This window comes from Punica granatum, chromosome 5 (genome assembly GCF_007655135.1).
Source record: "Punica granatum isolate Tunisia-2019 chromosome 5, ASM765513v2, whole genome shotgun sequence".
In the NCBI taxonomy this organism is placed as follows: domain Eukaryota; kingdom Viridiplantae; phylum Streptophyta; class Magnoliopsida; order Myrtales; family Lythraceae; genus Punica; species Punica granatum.
Genome location: NC_045131.1, coordinates 15,521,749 through 15,543,914, shown reverse-complemented (window position 1 = coordinate 15,543,914; position 22,166 = coordinate 15,521,749). Strand labels below are relative to the sequence as shown.

General features: G+C 37.2%; 3 protein-coding genes and 1 long non-coding RNA gene across 4 annotated transcripts; 3 read left to right on the top strand and 1 right to left on the bottom strand.

The window, feature by feature from the left end:
- Nucleotides 1–5,464: 5,464 nt before the first annotated feature.
- LOC116207182 (probable metal-nicotianamine transporter YSL5) lies at nucleotides 5,465–10,361 on the top strand. Its single transcript, XM_031540064.1, has 6 exons — nucleotides 5,465–6,116; nucleotides 6,749–6,909; nucleotides 8,227–8,324; nucleotides 8,446–8,580; nucleotides 8,893–9,082; nucleotides 9,213–10,361. The coding sequence occupies exons 1-6, from the start codon at nucleotides 5,795–5,797 to the stop codon at nucleotides 10,299–10,301; spliced, it is 1,995 nt and encodes a 664-aa protein (XP_031395924.1). The 5' UTR covers nucleotides 5,465–5,794; the 3' UTR covers nucleotides 10,302–10,361.
- Nucleotides 10,362–15,033: 4,672 nt separating this feature from the next.
- Nucleotides 15,034–15,363, top strand: LOC116209016 (probable metal-nicotianamine transporter YSL5). Its single transcript, XM_031542589.1, has one exon. The coding sequence runs from the start codon at nucleotides 15,034–15,036 to the stop codon at nucleotides 15,361–15,363; it is 330 nt and encodes a 109-aa protein (XP_031398449.1).
- A 1,521-nt stretch (nucleotides 15,364–16,884) lies between these two features.
- Nucleotides 16,885–18,490, top strand: LOC116208844 (probable metal-nicotianamine transporter YSL7). Its single transcript, XM_031542407.1, has 2 exons — nucleotides 16,885–17,144; nucleotides 17,275–18,490. Exons 1-2 carry the CDS (start codon nucleotides 16,995–16,997, stop codon nucleotides 18,346–18,348), a joined length of 1,224 nt encoding a protein of 407 aa, XP_031398267.1. The 5' UTR covers nucleotides 16,885–16,994; the 3' UTR covers nucleotides 18,349–18,490.
- A 1,500-nt stretch (nucleotides 18,491–19,990) lies between these two features.
- On the bottom strand, nucleotides 19,991–20,899 carry LOC116207324. The gene is made up of 2 exons (XR_004156903.1): nucleotides 20,360–20,899; nucleotides 19,991–20,285 (listed from the first exon to the last, which is right to left on the bottom strand). It is a non-coding gene; the product is annotated as an uncharacterized LOC116207324 (long non-coding RNA).
- Between the last annotated feature and the right edge of the window lie 1,267 nt (nucleotides 20,900–22,166).

The following is a 22,166-nucleotide window of genomic DNA, read 5'->3' as shown; positions in this document are numbered from 1 at the left end:
TTCTTTATGGTTTTTTCTCTCGTACATGTTCATGAAACGGGATGAGCACATGGCCATAACGGTGCTAAAGCAAATAAACTCCTACTCGAATACTTTACGATTCTGTGTGTCACTTTTCCGGTATTGACTTTAAGAGTGATGGTTCAAGCGATTAGCCACCAATCACTTTGTTGATACTTTGAGAGTTTGCACTAAGGAAGGGTTCAATCTGCCAACACCACTTCTTTATGCATGATCGTTGTGTACTTATGTTCTGGAATTAGCAATCTAGTGGGGGATTGTTGAAAATTATATATTGGAAATTCATGGGATTTTATTAATGGGTCACTTAGTGTGATTCATGAGTACTTGGACGAATTCGGGTTACGAAGTGAAGGTTCATTCATTCAATGAATACATTTGAGTGCAAGACAAGTAATGTATATAGAAGTGTCTACATTAACTAAGTGTTCATGTAAGATCATTAATTGCTTATCCATGGGTAATGTTCCATCTAAGAGTTACGTCCAATACGAAGGGTTCTGACTCTTCGATAGTGTCCATTGAGTGCATATAAATAGAGACGCTATAGTGCTCAAATTATTTTATTAAGAAAAATTCCAGAAATCAGAGTGAGAGTTAGAGAATTCATCGATTTTGCTAGTTGAAGGAATTCATAAGGTTTCGTTGTATCCCAGGAGGACCTTTGCCTTAACCCTCTAACAACTTTGTGTGGGGGCAAATAGTTCTCTTTGAAAAGCGTCATTCGCACCTCGAATCCTATTGTGTTAACCCCACATTACCTCCGGATCGATCGTCTCCACCCATTTCCCCAACACCAACACATCCAGACCTTGACCTGATGAATTGTTGTATCTTTCTTTCTTTTCTACATTCTTGTTCCTTTACTGTATAATGGGGAGTATCGCATTACACGTGAAAGTCGTAAAGAAAAGAAAAAATGCAACATGATATATAGAGTATAAGGTTGAGAAGTTGAGAATGGAGAGCGCGAAATAAGGAGAGACCAGTAAATCTTAAATAATAGCAGAAGCATGTCATTTTACCATTGGGTTTTTTCCTTTTCATATCATTTGTAAAAATTAAAATTGGAATTGAAATTTAAAACTCATTTTGTTGAATACAATCTAGTAATAATATATATATATTTTTATAATATAAAAATATATATATATTATTACTAGATTGTATTCAACGAAATGAGTTTTGATAAGAGGGGATAGGATGTATACTCGAGTCTTCAAACATTCCAAATATATATATATATATATATATATATTACATAAATGTTGGCCGTGCATATGCATGCATGAATGGAACTTTTTTTTGGTAAAAGATAATTTGCGCATGCATTTATCGTTCGAAAAATGTGTTAAATTCCTATATTATAAACATATAAAGTATATATAGAATTAATATCACATATACGTTCTCAAAATATTAAAAATTCCTCACATTCTTCAAGATAATAATTAAGCATCATAATTTTCCGATTAAAAATAATGGAAAAATAATGAAAATTTGGAGAGTTGACGATTAGTAGGAAAATCGAGAAAAGTTAGAGAACTGGGGGTTAATCAATGAAGTTCTCATGTCTCGTGTTTTATCTTTTATATATTATATATATTGATTGAGATGCAAGAGAAGGGCAGAATAATGTAAATGGACAATATAGCTGTTCGATTTTTCTATTATATATTTTTAAGGGAAATGTACAAAAATTCCCTTATGGTTTGAGTTTGAAACAAATTGGACCATATGGTTTTTCGAAAGACAAATAACATTATGCGGTTCACTTCGTAAAACATAATGGACCTCATCATCAATTTTTTAGTCACTTTTGGTCATCAAACTTTTCTTTTTGCCATTATTACCCTAAAACTTTCATTTTTTTTCAATTTGGTCCTAAAATTCCAAAAAAAAGGGGGAAGGGGCTGGGGCCGTCGGTCGATGACTTCGATCCTACTACCGAGGTCTCATGCACCTACAGAGGATGCAAGCGACCATGGAAGTGGGGTCGGGGCCGCAGATTAATAGCCTCGCCCCTGAATAGATCGGGATCTTGAACTCGAAATCCCTGTCGATAGAGGGTTAGGGCCACAAATTGGAGATTTCGACCCCACCCTAGAGGTTTTCGGTGTCCTCTATAGGTGTCGGCAGCCTCGGTGGTGAGGTCGGGGTAGCCAACCGACGGCCCAAGCCCCTTCCCCCCATTTTTTTTTTCGAATTTTTAGTACCAAATTGCCAAAAAGTTGAAAGTTTGAGGGTAATAATGAATAAAAAAAAATTTTGAGGACCAAAAGTGATGAAAAAATTAACGGTTAGGTCCATTATGTCTCACGAAGTGAACACATGGTGTTATTTGTCTTTAGAAAAATCACATGGTCCAATTTGTCTTAAGTTCAAACCATAAAGGGTTTTTATACTTTCCCTTATTTTTAATTATATGATATCTAATTAAAAAATAGTTATTTTTAACTTTTTAGCAGGTTATTATAAAATTCAACTCTTCCTCCTAAATAATCGTATAAAATAATAATCATAGGTCCAAGACTTCTAGTCAAATGTGTAGAGTTTATTTTCTATTTTTCTTTGTTTCATTTGAGACAAGAGACGTAAATAGATTTAGATCAAAGACGTATATATTGACTCAGATGGTTCGACCTCGAGTCTTGGAAGTAATGAATCCTTTGACGGTGTCTGACCATTAATTTCTGCATCCCATAATATTCATGGCGGACGTACGTGGTTGCTCTGTTCTTCCTTCATAACATTCTAACTGGTCCACACCCCGAATGTACGAAATTGTTGGTCATTTCTTTTAACAATTGAAAGGGGGTAATAAATTGTTCAAATTATTGAGAGTTGTACGACGTTCGCCCCCCCCCCCCCCCCCCCCCCCCCTCCTCCTTTCTTTGGGTCAAAAGCTACTTTTGGGAGATGCATTAGTGCACCCAAATCAAAGGTTAGCCGGCCAAATTGTTTCACACCACTCCTCGGGAACTGCCTAATATAATTTTTTTCGATGTAAACCCTAGTATTCGAAAGTTTAATTGGATATCGACTAATTCAGTTGAGGCGGATAGGTCCAATAAGGGGTAAATATCTTCCAACATGAATTTTTTGCCTAATATAATTTTATTCGTGGAGTCCTAGGTGATGAAGCTTATAAGGCAATTTTAAATGTTTTTGTACTCAGATCTGCAGATATTGTATTTGTTTCACACTTAACCCTTTGGTTGGACGAAAATTTTCAGATTAGAGGTAACAGTCAGATTGTTATGTAAACAAGCTCTCTGGAATTGTGAACTTTAGGATCTTGTAAGGGCCATAATTTATTGTTGCGTCTACTACGTGCATTGGATTTTTGAGAATATCCATGGGTACTCTAATATTGTATTATTTGGCATGGAAAAATTGCGGGGGACGCAATGTGAAATGCCATTATGACCACATACATTAAAATTGTAAATTATAATACACATAATGATGTATCAGAAATTTTAATTTTATATTAATATATGTGGTATTTACTTCTTGTTTTCTTCCATCATCATCACCATGATCATGATCATGATCATCATTATAGTTGTTATTGATGATATCAAATAATAGGTAATTATTAATTATTTGCCTTTTATAGGAAATAAATAAAATTATTTTGATAGTTCAATTTTTCTATTACTAGCTTAATAGTTTACAGAAATCCATAAAATGAATAAAAAAATAATGTAATTGTCCTTTTAACCGAAAATGAAATTTGTTAGTCTTACCCCGTTCTTAAAGGCGTCAAAAGCAAAAAGTTCGCCAGCTCTCTCTATCCCCTCCAAGTGAGAAACTGAGAATGGGAAGCAAAGTTTTTGGAAATTCAGAAATCTTCCGAATTTAATAATAGGGGGGAATGAAGGTTTGTGGAATTCCACAAATTTTCCACCGATCCTAACATCATTTCATGATAAAAGTATTTCGACTTAGAAACTTGCGCTGGGACATACACGTTGATCGTTGGTCAACGTAGTTTCTATCACCTGTTGAAACAGAGGTAGTCCCTGTGAAGTCTTTAAAGTGAAGAACGGGGGCTCAGACGAAGCAATCAGTAGTCATGTTGTGGGTTTCTAAGGTCGCGAAGGAGACCGTCATCTCTCCGATAATGTGGACGTTGAATTGATCGATTGACGCAGACAATACCTTTTCTTCTGGTACGAGCTGCTGAATCTTAGTCTCAAGATTTCGGTTCCCTTCCATCGGGGTAAAATGAGTATGGAAAATTCCAAACATCACTTATTGGTTGACTCCACGCTTTAATAATGTCTTCTTCTTTTCCTTACAAACTATATGCCTAATACAATAAAATCGAAATTTTAATAGTAAATAAGAGGGTAGGGATAATCCTACAATGAATGTCAAACTTTGAACCTCTTGATTATTAGACGATAATCACCACTACAACAATTTAGTTCATTTCACAGATATTTTAATTGACTTCTGCATCCAACAGAGAGAATCAGTTCCAAAATTTTATATTTGCATTGGAATTAAAATAAATCCTAAGTTAGCAAGATTCGGCCAAAAACATAATTCAGTTGGTTGTGATACGTACCCTTAAATGACATTCAAATAAGATTATTTAATTCATTTTAATTAAATTTATCGATCCTTTTATAAGATAAATTCATTTATAAATGAAGTGAACTGAACCGAATGAACTATATTGAAATCTTCTGAAAGATTTTAACTAATGTGGAAGGGTGGAGAAATATAGAACCATACATAACAATGAATCGCTGAACTTGCGGGTGTAAATATATTAAAGGTATGAACGACCCAAGAAATTGCATAGGCTAAGTTAATCATAAGTGGAGATAGAAATAATAAGTATATAAAGAATCTATAAATATTCCAAACTGATACAATCATAATACAAAATCAAATTTAAATCCTTATAATTTAACTACCATAGATTGTTTGTCGTCGACTACGACATTTTCTCGACTATTGCATGAAACATAATGTCCAACATCTAATTCGTTCTAGTGATTTAGAGAAATAAAAACAAAGTACATAATCTTCAACGATTGTTTGTAATAAAAGAGCACATGCAATCCCACCATGAGAATCTAATTGCTTTTTCAACGAATCGGTTTGTCAAGTTTTCTGGTTTTGATTTCGATGTACTTATCGCCCCAGCTTTTTCAATGAAAATCTTCAGTTTTTGTAGTAGGTTTGGCTTGCCCTTCCAATAATTCACTCTTTGGTACGAATTCTAACCCCACCCCAGAGTGGCAGTATCTAAGCAAAATGCCGCGACATTTGATCTTAATTTCGAGTTGCTGATCACATCCACGGCACGGCCTCCTCTATAGTGTACTCGTAGTCATTAGCTGTATGTATATATCGGTATCAACCCCGCCCTCCGACCGCGGCAAGAAGTCATCGTCTTTGATTTAGCCAAAAATAAAATAAAGTGGACACTATAAATCCTTGATCGAGAGAGCTATATCCTTTGTAGGCCGATCCGGCTCAAATTGAATTAGTCGGGCTCATTGGATTTCCGAATTCCATCATACACACTAAAAAAAATAAAAATAAATGGCACTATATAATAATAATAATAATAATAATAATAATAGACATCTCACGTTGCCCTCACTGCATGCACCACTTTTCACTCTATATATAACATCTACTACGTCTTCTTGAAATAACACACCGCATCCCAACGCCCCTCTGCTTGCCTTGCCTCCGCATCTGGATACAACCAACTTGATACAACCTTTGAACAGCACCAGGGCAAATGACAAACGAAATTGCTGAAACCGAGCTAGACTCGGTTGAGAAGGTGTTTGCAGCACAGGAAGCTGTACCCTACTGGAAAGACCAGCTTACATTCCGCTCGTTCATTGTCGGCTTCTTGCTTACTGTACTGATTACATTCATCAAGATAAAGGTAAGCCTAAACACCGAGATCATCCCCTCGCTAAATGTCTGCGGGGGGCTCCTCGGCTATTTCTGCCTCAAGGTCTGGACGCGTTGCTCCAGGAAGCTCCCGTTTACAAGGCAGGAGAACTCTGTAATTCAAACCTGCGTCGTTGCTGGCTCTGGAATCGCCTTCAGTGGTAATTAACCTTGCCTAGTAAAGTAATTGCTTTTGCTTTGCAGAAGGTGCATGCACCGTTGATATATGCTCTGTTTTTATTCTAGAATTTAAATTATTGATATATGCCATGTTGTTCTTGAAGATTAAGAGATTGATTGATTGATTGTTTCAGTACTTGTATGGTCGTATGGCTTCCTTCCTTCGTTCTACCTGCATTCTTCCGTCAACACTGAATATCTCCTTCATTTAATTTTGATTTTGCATCCCCCATTGTTCGATTTCAATGGCCCTCCTCAGTCCTCAACCTGATCCTTAACCATTTCAATCAGCTTTGTCCCACTCCTCAGATTGGAGTGAACAATCTTGTACAGCATTCTACCTTTCGATTACTTCTCTTACAACATTGTTTCCCTTCTCTATCACTCCGGGTACTCCTTTAAATTGTATTCATACAACTCGAGCTTCTTGACCTGAGATTCCATGCAAAACTTGAAATTTTCATGCTTGTTGCACGATCTCTGCAAAATGATTTTTTTTATGGCAATGCGTATTTAATCTATTTCTGCATCAAGTTTTGCCTCTCAAATTCAGAATAGTGAACCGTGAACAGAATATGATACTTGCTTATTGTTGGTTGTTTGGAAAGGGCAGGAGGGTTCGGGAGCTACTTGTTCGCATTGAGCGGACGAATAGCCGGCCAATCGGATGATCCGGGTTCAAAAGATTTCAAGAACCCATCACTCTGGTGGATGATCAGCTTCCTCATGCTCGTCAGCTTCCTTGGGCTCTTGGCGGCCATCCCACTTAGGAAGGTACATCGCCTTTCTTTTTCAAAGAGGGTGTAACGCAACAACGCATACTCTCACTTAATAATCAAGAGTTTTTTTGATTAAATACTCAGAGTTTTATTAGATATTAAAAATATTTATTACATTGTACTAAATTTTGAACCTCTTTCGTAGTAAAAAAAAAAATTTCTCCTCAATTTTCCTCAACGTGTCAATCTTTTATCCCTCCAACTCCCAATCCCATGAAAAAAAGGATGAGATTTTATTTTTTTTATTTTTATTAAAGATGAGCGGGCAAAAGGTTCCCCTTGCCCCAAGGGTCCAGAGAGGGACCCATAATCATATCTTTATATAATATAATTCTTTAATATTAAAATATCATTAGTCATACCAACGAGGCATAGTTCAAATGATTCGACGCTTGATTTCTTGAAGAAAGATCTTAGTTCGAGTCCTTGTAAATATGAAAAATTCACGAGGGGAGAATTTTACCCTTAGTGAGTCGACCCGACTCAACTTGATTGGGTCTAATTAGACTTTCGGATATAAAGGTCCATACTAAATAAATATCATCAGTCATACATATAACAATATATTTTTATTAATTTTCACTTAAGATTTTCATCAATGAAAAACAAATCCAAAATATATAATGTTCATTTTTTTGATGAGAAAAATATATGTCATAGCATAATCTTTTATTTTTATTTCAATTTTATTACAACATTTTAAAATTACACTATATATCACATCGTTTAGGGCATAGTGTCAATTATAACATAACATTTTACTTTTGTGTCAATTTTATCATAATCTTTTAAAATTACACTACATAGCACATCGTTTAGGGTGTAATGTCAATTATGTCATAAGGTCAAATTTCCCATAAAAATTAAACAGAAGACAGATGTGATGCACCCGTGGATGAATATTGACGCACTCGTGGATGAATAGCACCCGTCGATGATTTGACACACTGGGTGAGTCAGAATATAGGTTATTCCGTATATGCAAGAGTCTGAGCCCACTATTCATCCACGTGTGCCCCTGATAAGCTGTCCGTTTAATTTTCACGGAAAATTTAACATCAGGCTATAATTGACATTATACCCTAAACGTTGTGCTATATAGTGTAATTTTAAAAGGTTATGATAAAATTGATACAAAAGCAAAATGTTGTGTTATGACATATATTTTTCCCTTCTTTTTTTTTTTACAATTCACGGACTTCATGACTAGTTAAGGCGCGAAATGAGGATTCATAATAGCTGTTTTCATGTGAAGCTTTATCAATGTAATGGTAAATTGTTTATTATTAATTTAGTGATCAATCCCTGTCAGATATTGATCGTGGACTTCAATCTAAGCTATCCTAGCGCAACAGCCACTGGATATCTCATCAATAGTCTCCATACTCCTCAAGGAGCCAAACTCGCCAGGTATAAAAAAATAAATAAAAAAATTCAATTTTCACGTGTTTATTACATGAGACCTTGAGTTTGTTTCTTGCCTGATAATATGGATGCTTCTTATTTCGTTTTGTATTTCAAAATGAATCAGAAACCAAGTGAAAGAAATGGGGAAGTACACAGCTATCAGCTTCGGATGGGCTATGTTCAAATGGCTTGGCAGCAGGGGACAAGATTGCGGGCTCGCTGCATTCCCGATCTTTGGTCGCAAGGCGTACTCACTAAAGTACCTGCCAAATGTTATTCTGATTCCCTCAATTCTATAAAACGAAACATTAATTGCTGCGTTTGATTTCAAAGTAGGATTTTAAAATTAGATTTTGATTTTGAAAAAAATTGATATAAATGGGACCCACTCTTTGACTTTGTATGAGTTGTTTTGTTTTGTTGTGGAAAAATAGTGATATAAATGGGGCCCACTCTTTTACTTTGTATAAGTTATTTTGTTTTGTTGTGGGTAGAATTAAGTTAAAGTAGACTTTAAAATCCTACTTTAAAATCTACGCCCATGTGTTTTAATCTGTTAACAATTTTGCAGGTTCTACCTTGATTTCTCGGCCATATACGTTGGAGTTGGGATGGTTTGTCCTCACATCATCAACATATCTGTGCTTCTTGGAGGGATTCTATCGTGGGGTCTAATGTGGCCTCTGATAGAAAGGAGGAAAGGAGATTGGTACTCTGCAGACCTGCCCTCTAGTAGCATGCGTGGGCTTCAAGCTTACAAGGTATGAAATAATAATTAATATATGATTTATGTATCGTGACCAGTTGGGGTCTAAAATGTGGCCTCTGATCAAAAGGAGGAAAGGATATTTGTATTTCGCCAATGGCTTAGTTTGTCTCTTTAATTTGCAGGTGTTTATCCCTATCGCGATGATCCTCGGAGACGGACTCTACAACTTTCTCAAGGTAGTGAGCCAGTCCTTGATCGGACTGTACCAGCAAAAGAGGAAGAAAAACGGCCCACCTCTTCCCATCGCCTCAGTTTACCCGATGCCCAACCGGGCCCCGGTTGACACTGAGTGCTCTGGGCGCTCCTTCGATGATCAGAGGAGGACCGAGCTGTTTCTCAAAGACCGTATCCCAACACGGTTCGCTATAGCGGGCTATGTAGCTGTAGCTGCAACCTCTGCAGGCATTCTTCCGCAAATATTTCCACAACTAAAATGGTATCATATCTTCGTCCTGTATACGGTTGCTCCACCCTTTGCCTTCTGCAATGCTTACGGATGTGGTCTCACTGACTGGTCTCTGGCCTCAACCTATGGGAAGCTCGTTATCTTCATTATAGGAGCGTGGGCTGGGCAGGCCCATGGCGGCGTGGTTGCCGGCCTCGTTGCTTGTGGGGTCATGATGAACGTTGTGTCCACGGCATCAGACTTGACACAAGACTTGAAGACTGGGTACGTGACACTATCCTCGCCCCGTTCCTTGTTCGTAAGCCAGGTGATTGGGACCGCAATGGGCTGCGTGGTGTCCCCATGCGTGTTCTGGATCTACTACAAGGCCTTTGATGACCTTGGGATAGATGGAAGCGAGTATCCTGCGCCAATCGCGTCAGTATATAGGAGCATGGCCCAACTTGGGGTGGATGGCTTCTCTTCCCTTCCCAGCAACTGTCTCAACCTGTGCTATGGCTTCTTTGCTGCAGCGGCTGTGATCAATGGGGCCCGTGACCTTGTCGGAAAGAGATGGTCGAGGTTCATTCCTGTTCCAATGGCAATGGCAATGCCATTCTATATTGGGGCGTACTTCGCCATCGATATGTGCATCGGGAGTTTGATCCTGCTTGTGTGGGAGAGAATAGACAAGGCAAAGGCAAAGGCCTTCGTTCCTGCTGTTGCTTCGGGATTGATTTGCGGTGAAGGGATATGGAGCCTGCCCAGCTCGATTATAGCTTTTGCTGGAGCCAAGGCGCCGTTTTGCTTGAAACTCAAGTTCTAAATTTTGTTTTGCATAGAATCATGTGAAGAAATAGAAGAGAAATCTATTCACCCAGAAAAATAGGAGGGAAATATGACTTATTCTCTTATGGGTGATTCCACTACCATAGGGCGCAATCTTTTGTACCAAGATAGTACAATAATTTCATCCATTGGATCATCTCAACTTTTAATCTTGTCCGTCAATTATTTACATATTAGGTGAAGACCCACACGTTGCACGGACTATGATTAAAAACTTTTAAATAAAAATCTCAAAATATAAAAAATTTATTCTTATCATTAAATAATATAAAATTTGATAGATATATATATACATAGTAATATATAAATCATTGAGTTTTATGTAAAATTAGGAATTGTTGAATAAGGATCTAAAACTATAAAAATAAATTTGGTATATTGTTATGAGTACTCAAATCAATGTTTGTAAAAATAAATAAATAAACTAAAATATTGAATTCAAAGTTGATGAGGGAAAGATGTCAATTGAATTATAAAATATTAATAAAAAGAAAAATTGAAGGATTTAAATTACTAAAGCAATACCATAACAATTAGTTTGAAAATTTATGCATTAAAAAATTTATTCTACAAATCAGACATCACCCAATGAATAAGAATAAATAAATAAATCTATTGAACTCGAAGTTAGAGAGAAAAAGATTTCCATTAAATTATGAAATAAATATAAAAAAGAAATATCCAATGTATATAAATTAGAAATGCTTTACAATTACTGAAGCGACACCTATAAAGGAACTCGAATAGAGATAATATAATCTATATAAATAATAAATTTCGAATTTGGAATAAAAAATCCATTCAACAAATCAAATTTCACCTAAGAAAAAGAAAAATTTGGAGAAGATTGCTTAAACAATCAACATCGAAGCAATTAGTTTGAAATTTGCTTTGAAAGAATCATTCTATGAATCAAAACTCAATCAAAGAAAAATAATAAAGAAATATGGCTATCAAACTCGAAGTTTATGGAGAAACGATTTTCATTAATTATGAAATAAGAACAAAAAAGAGATATATGAGGCTTAGAAATAAGAAAAGTCTTACAATTTTTTAAGCGACACGCATAATGTAATTGAATTGAGATCCTGTGAAAACAATCAATATTGACACAATCACTTTTAACTTTGCACATAAAAAAATTCATTTAACAAATCAAAATTCAACCATGAAAGAGAAAAAATTTTAGGTAGAAAAGAAAAAGAGATGTTTAACTTATATATAAATTACTGTTCTCCTTTAAAAGATACTCGGCAAGGCGAGGGGCTATATATACACACTGATATTGAATTATCAGAAAACGACAACTATATATTTAATATATTTAATCTATACATGCTAATATATTTAATGTCTATATACCTAATCTATATATATTTAATCTACCATTTTAAGTTAAAGTAAATTTAATTTGACGCGGCATCTATATTTAATTTCATACGTTTTTTTTTTGCCGCACATTCAATTTTTGATTGACTTTTATTCAATTGCTCCCTTTTTTATTACTAATACTATTCAAAATAAACTAATAAAAAATTTTATTTATCTATATTAGAAAATCTATATATTATTCGATAATTATGAAAAAGTAATTATAGTTAACCGAAAAAATAATATTCTATAGGACAACTCTATAAATATTATAAATTCTCATTAATATTGCTTTCCAACTCCATATTTTGCTATATCACCAGCACGGTGGTTTGGTGGTTAAGTTCTAGGCGCTCCATTCGAACATCACGAGTTTGAACCTCACTGAGAACGTAGAGCTTGCCACTATGTGTGTGTATTATACGATGGCGGTGGTCGGCCCATAAGGCATGATCCAATGGGCCTTGGACTTAATTTACTAGTGCATTGGTGGGGCTGCGGTGATCAAGTTTGACTAAAGTCTCAACGAACTATGGCGAAAGGAACATTCCGTGGTGGTTATGTTTCCTTGGTTCGGGCAGCCACAGCGGACCAATAACCCGACCTAGCCTTTTTATTTAGCAAAAAACTCTAAATTTTGCTATAGTAAAATATATGAGCGGCAATTCAATTTCTACAATATAAAAGATTTCCTAAATAGCAGCTAATGTATACAATATATATTATATTGGGCTATATGGAAATAATATACATATTCTACTGCACAATGGATGATAAAAAATTTTCTTAATACATAAGTGATAATGTTGTAAAGCAAGATAGTGTCTATTATTTTTGATGATATGACAGTGTAAAAAATTCGAGTTTATCAATTTCTCAGTGAAATTATCCTCTTTCGCTTCATGACTTTACAATACAAAATTATCCTCGAATGATGACCTCTAGGTCAACAGGCGATGCATGCGCCACTGCGCTACGTCCTCTTTTGATTATACTATAGTTATATTTTTTTTCTTTGTTTTCCAGATATCTATACATACATATATATATATATATATACACACTTAATACAAAAGCGTGAAGCTCGTAAATTGTTTCTTCCCAATTTGATTCCAAAAATACCCTTATTTTTTTACTAAAGTTCCTAACGGTGCGTTTGGATTCAGAGTTAAAGTAACTTTGATTTTGATTGTGAAAAAAGACAAATGAGTTGGGATTAAAAATTTGACTTGAGAAATGTGTGTTTTTATTGTGTAATGTGTTAAGTTAAAGTTAAAGTTAAAATTTTTGATTTGAGAAATGTGTATTTTTGTTATGTAGTGTATTGAGTTAAAGTTAAAGTTAAAATCAAGTTGATTTTAACTTACAAACTAAACAGGCAATGCTCACTCTCACAAAATAAATTAAGGGCCTCCACAGTCATCTCATTTTTCAGTTACGGAGACCTGTGGGTCAAGCATGATGAAGTAGAAATCTCATGGACCCCCTTTTTACAATGCAGCTTACTCTTTTTCGGCTCTTGGTGGCTTGTTCACCCCAAGAGAGGGGGGAAACCAAAAAAAAAAAAGGTCACCTTGTTTTCTTCATTTCTAGCCAATCATACTATATATGGATATTAAATGAGGGAGTTGCTAACATTAGGAGCCTCCTTTTTCTTTTTTTCTTTTTTTGTGGAGCATTAGGAGCCCTCGTTAAAAGTTGGACTTTATGGATACTCCAAAAAAATAAATTTCTTGTTAAATAGAAAGAAATTTATTATTTAACAAAATTTAAAATAATAAGTTTCCTCCATAATAACAAGTTTTTTATTATTTAGCAGGTAACACATTTATTAAAAAATAATAAATTTCTTGTTAGATAATAAATTATTATTATTTTGTTATGAGTAATCATTCACAAATTGCAACGTGGCCTCTGTAAGAGTTTCCAGTTTAAGGATGCTCCGTAGGGAAGTTAATCCCATTAAACAATAATGAAACAGAGGAGAGGAATTAAGAGGAAAGAGGGGAAAAGTGGGGGCAAAAAAAAAGAAAAAAGGGGAGAGGCCCCTGTCAGAAACGATCAATAGAACGTCAAAGACAAACTTTCGGTAATAAACCCATCCTCTTTTTTTTTTTTGGGTAAAGTTTAAACCCATCCTCTTTAATTGTATATATACGTACGCGATATAACTGTATTTTGTTAAAACGGAAATAACGAACAACAAACGCCAAAGAGACAAGGGAGGAATTTCGCTTACAATTCAGTTGCTTCATCTGATGTGCATCGGGTTACATGTACGGATGTTCCTTCTCCGATGATCAAGAATTCTATGACAATTAAGCCTTTTTTTATTACAGCGGTGTGGAATTACCTTTTGCTCCTGCAAACTGTTCCGCATATCCGTCTTCTAGTTCTGCAGAAAATTTTTCGTGCCGCTTTTTCCAATCGTACCACCTCATTGTTATTGTCATAGTTCAATCCGAACCTTCTCATACTATCAGGGGATCCAACATTATTTGAGCAGTATTGGAAGAAGGTAGGAGAGAGGTGCAACAATGAGAGAGGGATTCGATTAGTTACTTCAACAACTCACAAAGATGGAGACTGTGTTGTTTCCTTTTGCCAGAACTTGATGACGGCTCCATCTGCCGCACTAGCTCGCCGGAAGATCTTGACGGATTTCTGCCACCTTGTGGTCAGGAATCGATCTATCCAACTCTGCCAGGCTGTGCCGTGCGGCCTCTCCTCTGCTGATGATTCCCCTCAGCCTCTTAACGTTCCCTCTCCTCCGCTGATGATTCCGCTCAGCCTCTTATCGTCATTTTAGCTGCCCCTTACTACTCAGTGAGTCCGGTACGTACTTTCTGTAATTCATCATTTAATTTGATCATCGCCTCGTCATCCTTTTCCCTCATGGCTCCAGTATATATAATATATGTGTTTTATAGTCTAAACATGAATTTGATGGTATGCGTCTTTTTAATTGACGGTAACTATCACATATTTTTCATTTTAGAAAATTATAGAATCCAGGAGTCAAGTGATCGATTAGATTTTTTATTAGACTAGACAACGATATTATCTGGTGCAAAACATGTGGGTATTCGTCTAATATTTGATATTTAATTATAACCACAGATTTATAGTGAATTCAAAGACAATATATATATATATATATATATGACATTTCGCGTTGCCCTCTCTGCATGCACTGCTTTGCACTGTGTCTTTAACATCTAACTACGTCCTCTTTGAAATAACACTGCTCTCAACATCCTCCCTATCCATCTACAGTTTATTCTTTCTAGAAGAGAACCCCAATTTGAGAGTTGAGACAACCTTGGAAACAAGGGCAAATGGCAAGCAAAATTGCTGAAGCCGAGTTAGACTCGGTTGAGAAGGTGTTTGCAGCCCAAGAAGCTGTACCCTCCTGGAAAGACCAGCTTACGTTCCGCTCATTTGTTATCGGCTTCTTGCTCACTATTCTGATTACATTCATCAAGGTAAAGGTAAGCCTAAACACAGAGATCATCCCCTCACTAAATGTCTGTGCCGGCCTCCTTGGTTATTTCTGCCTCAAGGTTTGGACACAGTGCTCCAGCCAGCTCCCATTCACAAGGCAGGAGAACTCGGTTATTCAAACCTGCGTCGTTGCTGGCTCCGGGATCGCCTTCAGCGGTAATTGACCATGCCTAGTAATGTAATTGATTTTGCTTTTCAGAAAGTGCATGCATCGTTCCCCTGCCGTGGCACTGTTCGTTGATATATGCTCCGTTGTTATTTTAGAATTTAAATTATTGATGTATACTCTGTTCTCAATAATTATAAGATTGATTGATTCAGCACTTTTATTGAATATCTCCTTCTCTTTACTTGCTCTGATTTTACATCTCCAATTGTTCGATTTCAATGGTCCTCCTTGGTCCTCAACCTGATCTTTCTCTGTTTTAATCAGCTCTGTGCCACTCCACAGATTGAATAATCTTGTACGACATTCTTCCTTTCGATTACATCTTACAATGTTGTTTCTTTCTCTATCATTCTGGGTACTCCTTCAACTCGTACTCATACAACTCGAGCTTATTAACCTGAGATTCAATGCAAAACTTGAACTTTTCATGGTTGTTGAGCACCCCCTTTAAAATGATTTTCTATAGCCACGCGTATTTTATCTATTTCTGCACAAAGTTTTGTCTTTCAAATTCAGGATTAGTGAACCGTGAACATAATATGATACTTGGTTATTGCTTGTTGTTTGGCAAGGGCAGGAGGGTTCGGGAGCTACATGTTCGCGTTGAGTGGACGAATAGCCGGCCAATCAGGTGATCCGGGCTCGAAAGATTTCAAGAACCCATCACCCTGGTGGATGATCGGCTTCCTCATGCTGGTTAGCTTCCTTGGGCTCTTGTCAGGCATCCCGCTTAGGAAGGTACATCGCCCTTTCTTTTTCAAATATGGAGTAGCGCAGTGGCGCATACTCTCGCCTGGTAACCAAGACATTCATTGTCTAATACTCGGTGGGATTATTTGTGCTTTTTTATTAAATAGGGGACCCATAATCACTACTATATATGATTCTTTAACTTACTGGTCATATTGAATTGTCGTTAATTATATATTTAATAATATAGTTTTATTGATTTTAAGTTAATATTTTTAACAATTACAAACAAATATAAATTATATAATATATGTTCTTTGCTTTGCAATTCATGGACTTTCACGATTAGTTTGTCACAAGGCAAAGACGTTCATAATAGCTGTTTTCACATGAAGCGTTATCAATATTAATGGGAAGTTGTTTATCAACTAAGTGAATGATCAATCCCTGTCAGATATTGATCGTGGACTTCAATCTAAGCTATCCTAGCGCAACAGCCACTGGATATCTCATCAACAGTCTCCATACTCCTCAAGGAGCCAAACTCGCTAGGTATCAAAAAAAAAAAATCAATTTTCGACGTATAAACACAAGACCTTGAGCTTGTTTGTGGACTGAATTATTAATATGACCGACTTCTTTCGTTTTGTATTTCAAAATGAATCAGAAACCAAGTGAAAGAAATGGGGAAGTACACAGCTATCAGCTTCGGGTGGGCCATGTTCAAGTGGCTTGGAAGCAGGGGACAAGATTGCGGGTACGCTACCATCCCGTACTTTGGCCGCAGGGCTCACTCACTGAAGTACGTGCCCAATGTTACCTTAATTCCCTCAATCCTATAAAGGGAAACATTAAATCTTAATCAAATGTTTTAATCTGTTCTAACAATTTTGCAGGTTCTACCTTGATTTCTCGGCAATATACGTTGGAGTTGGGATGGTTTGTCCTCACATCATCAACATATCCGTGCTTCTTGGAGGGATTTTATCGTGGGGTCTAATGTGGCCTCTGATCGAAAGGAGGAAAGGAGATTGGTATTCCGCAGACCTGTCCTCTGGTAGCATGCATGGGCTTCAAGCTTACAAGGCAGGAAACACTAATTAATATATGATTTACGTATTGTGATTAACTGGGGACTAATGTGAACTCTGATCGAAAGGAGGAAAGGAGATATTGGTATTCCACAGTCTGCTTAATGTATCTCTTTAACTTGCAGGTGTTTATCCCAATCGCGATGATCCTTGGAGACGGACTGTACAACTTTCTCAAGGTAGTGTACCGGTACCAGCAAGACAGGAAGAAAAATGGCCCTTTTCTTCCTATAGCCTCGGTTTCCCCGATCCCCGACCAGGCCTCGGTCGACACTCAGTGCTTTGGACGCTCCTTCGACGATCAGAGGAGGACCGAGCTGTTTCTCAAAGATGGAATCCGGACATGGTTCGCTATAGCGGGCTATGTAGCTATAGCTGCTACCTCTGCAGGCATTCTTCCTCAAATATTTCCCCAACTAAAATGGTATCATATCTTCGTCCTGTATACGGTTGCACCACCCTTTGCCTTCTGCAACGCTTACGGATGTGGTCTCACTGACTGGTCCCTGGCCTCGACCTATGGGAAGCTTGTTATCTTCATCATAGGAGCGTGGGCCGGGCAGGCTCATGGTGGCGTGGTTGCCGGCCTCGTTGCTTGTGGGGTCATGATGAACATTGTGTCCACGGCGTCAGACTTGACGCAGGACTTGAAGACTGGGTATGTGACACTATCCTCGCCCTGTTCCACGTTCGCAAGCCAGGTGATTGGGACCGCAATGGGCTGCGTGGTTTCTCCATGCGTGTTCTGGATCTACTACAAGGCCTTTGATGACCTTGGGATAGATGGAAGCGAGTACCCCGCACCAATCGCGTCTGTATACAGGAGCATGGCCCAACTCGGAGTGGATGGCTTCTCTTCCCTTCCCAACAACTGTCTCAACCTTTGTTATGGCTTCTTTGCTGCAGCGGTTGTGATCAATGGGGTCCGCGACCTCACTGGAAAGAGATGGTCCAGGTTCATTCCTGTTCCAATGGCAATGGCAATGCCGTTCTACATTGGGGCATACTTCGCCATCGATATGTGTATCGGGAGTTTGGTCCTACTTGTGTGGGAGAAAAGAAACAAGACCGAGGCAAAGGCCTTCATTCCTGCCATTGCTTCGGGATTGATTTGCGGAGAAGGGATATGGAGCCTGCCCAGCTCGATAATAGCTTTTGCTGGAGCTAAGCCACCGTTTTGCTTGAAACTCAAGTTCTAACATTATGTTTTGCATATAGTTTTGTGAGGGAATAGAAGGGAAATAAGACCCGTTCTCTTATTGCAGATGAGGACGTGTAGCTCTAGATTACGCATGTAGAGGTGATGCATATTTATTTTTTTGCGGTAGAAACGTGATGAACATTTAAATGTTATTTTTAAACAAATAAATTATATATATTCGTACAACAGACGCATGTGCCCTGTAACTGACATTAATGTGCTTATAGTTTCTTTGATCGGAAAAATGTGGCCTACGATCTCAATCGTGATGGTTTAGGTTCCTTCTAGGCTCAGTGACATCAAGCAAGATTGGTCTGAGCACCATCGATTCTAGATGACCTCGACTGAAATCGAAACAACCTCAGGCTAGTGATCTCAACCAAGATCAGTTGTGGATCTGTCCAGGCTCAACAACCTCAATTGAGATCTAATAGAGCCCTATGAAGATATGTCAACCTTATATATGTTTCCAAGGCCTCCACCGATTTAAATGGAATCCCATAGATAGTCTTGACTCTCGAGTGATAAAAGAAATAAAGTATATGAAGCAAAGATAGAGGAGCATTTGCAGAAAATTTAAAACGTCATAACGTATAAACAAATTACAGTTATAATCCAAGAAAAACAAAATGAAAGTAGTCGAACCAAATGCTAGTAAGCAAACCCCAACCCATCATTTACAGAGATCCTCTAAATTTAGGGTGTGTTTGTTTCAATATAATTAAATAAGTGCTTAAAAGTTAGTTACAAATTAGTTATAAGATAAAATGAATGTAAGAAAGAAGAAAAGATGAGATAAAGATCTAAATTACTAAATCATTATGTAAAAAATCATTTAATTATATAAGTAGAAAATTTTAACTTAATAATATATGTCATTTTTCACTTATTAGTACTCTTTTATTTCTCACAAAACTTTTCTCATTCTTATTCATTGTTTCCTACCTTCTATACGTTTCTTCCCTCAACTAATTAAGTGTTTAATTTAAGCACTCAATTTATCAAAAACCACCTTACTCTTTCTATCTAAGGTTAGGCAAGACATAGCAAGATAGATAAAGCACCATGCTCGATCACCCACTGCAACGGATCAATGTACGACTATCCCGCATATGTCCCCTTCTATTATATTAGGAGCTATTACTTGTCTCCATTTTTGCTAAGTAAATTCCTCTAAAAAAAAGGGGTTTTAGAATATATATATATATATATATATATTTATTTTTATATTTTTTGCTTTTGTCGACGTAGAAAACATTGGCTAAAACCCTCCCGACATTCCCCTCGAAGTTCTAAAAAATGTCAGAAAAAAACCCGTTGGTAGAGGGTTCCTTATGTTTTTGGAAAACGTCGGAAAAAACCATCCTAGGCCGACATTTGAGAAACGTTGGCTAAAAGCCAAATCTAGGCCGATGTTTTAAATGTCGGCAAAAATTGAGCCTTGGCCGACGTTTATTGCATCGGCCAAAATCATGCCGAAGCTGACATATATTGTGCCGGCTAAGATCTGCCTATGCCGACCTTTACTGCGTTGGTAAAAATTGTGCCTAGGCCGACTCAAAAAATGTCGGCCATAGCCTTTTTTTTTTTTTTTAAAAGGCCTAAGTCGACACTTAAGGCGTCGGCTCAGGCCAATGTAATTAAGAAAATAGACAACCGATTGTCAACTAAATTGACAACCTGTTGTCAAGAAACCTCAATTGAAGACGGGTAAAATAATATCACGACAAGAAAATGCATGAATCATTCCAAACACAAGTTCACAACTGCACCCTCTTACTCCTAGCGTGGTGAATGCTCGGCAAGACAACTCCATTCGCGATTGTCACCGACCCCTGTTCAGCTCCTCATTATTCATCACGGCGAGCTGTATGTGCCTCGGCCCAACTCTGTTCTTCTTGTTGTCGCTCGCCCCATTACAGCAAGCTCCAGAACCTAAATAAACCATGAATCCATCATCGAGATCTCTTATTGATGGAAAGCATTAGAAAAAGGAAAATTTGACTGACACGTGTAAAATTGGTCACACCAAACTTCCTTGCTCTGCTCTCTGTCTCTCGTCTTCTCTTCTTGTTTCTCTTTCTACTTCGTCCTTGCATCTCTCTTCGGCCTCAGATGTCGGCCTCCTTTCCGTTCCCTCAAATCCGCAACTAATCAAGTGAAGCTGCTCATCTCGGGTTCCATACTCCGTAACAAGCTCTTGGGCTCTTCGGCAAGGTTGGACTTCGTCCGCCCTCAGCTTCCTCCTAAGAGGACTGGGAATGGAGGGACAAAGGTTGAGCTCGTAGGAAACATAGATTGAGATCCATTGTGGGGGAAAGGGGACGAAGGAGAGAGATTGAAGACTCGAGCTGAGGTTCTGACAATGATGGTGAGGAGGTCGGGCTTCCAACACACACGTCGTAGGTACCGGCACAGGGGAGACAATAATGGTGGAAGATGGCGTGGAGGCAAAGGAGGCGGTGAGGTGAGGATGGAGATGATGAAGGTGATGGAGAATGAAAGAGGATGATGATGGATGATCCTTTCCTTAGGTCTGTAAAAAATTAAAAAGAAAGGTGAGAAGACAGAGAGAGAGAAGGGAAGGGGCGAACATGGTATCTTATCTCTTGGCCTATAGTGATAACAGGTGGGACAACATGTTGTCCTATCTATTGCCATATATAAAAGTCAGCCTTTAAGGACCTTTATTCCATAATTATTTGCAAAAATAAGTGGAACTCATCAAGTCTTTCATGCCTCGTTCCTAAATTATTGGCAAAGATGTTATTATCAGAATTTTCAATTAATAAAAGTATATCGTAGTTCGAAAGAGTAATCACTGTGGACATTCGCCTGGGTTTGAATCTTACTAGTGATAACTTTGTGCATCGAGTTTCTTGTTCCTCCATCGATTAGCCTATATATACACAAACACACACACATTGCATGGATTTTTATATCGTGCACCGCCTGTGGAAACCAATTTTTCACAAGTTGCTTCTATAATTATGACATGTGTACTTTTTTATCCCAAGAACTAATACCGTTAGTTTTCAAGTTAATTTTATCTTTATAATTAAAATTACAAAAATTACCTTAAATTAAACATTGACTTTCTATAATAATTACAACTTATTGAGAGAAATAATCCTAAACAATATGGAAAAATTACAAAAAACTATTTGTATGGTCTCTCTCCTTTCTAACAATATTCTTTAACCTCCATGGATAGCAAAAGACCCAATAAGGGGATATTGAGTGAGTAATACACAACCACTTTTATACCGTGCACCGCCTGTGGAAATCAATTTTCCACAAGCGGCTTCTATTATTGCGACATGTGTCATTTTCCATCCCAAAAACTAACACCGTTAATTATTGTTAAGTTAATTTTATCTTTATAATTAAACTTTTAAAAGTTACCATATGTAGAGCATGACTTTCTATAATAATTACAATTTAAATGAGAAATGATCGCAAACAATGTGCAAAATTTACAAAATTTGTAGACTTTTTTGTACATTCCTTATCCTCTTCTTCAATATTCTCCAAGCTCCATGAATTTTCATAGGAGAAGCTAACGAAGATTCAGTTGATGGGGTCGATGGGGATTTCATAATAACGGTGAAATACTTGAAGATGATGCATTGAACAATAATATGTATTGTGTTAATGTGATGCTAACAATTTCCAAGTAGACGGAAGATGGGCAGTCACAAAGTGATACAACATAATTTTACTTTAACATCTACAAGTAGCAATTTATTTATAAGGTTGTGTAAGAAGCGGAAAATCTAGAGAAGAATCTCAAATCTTTAATGAAATCAAATAGAT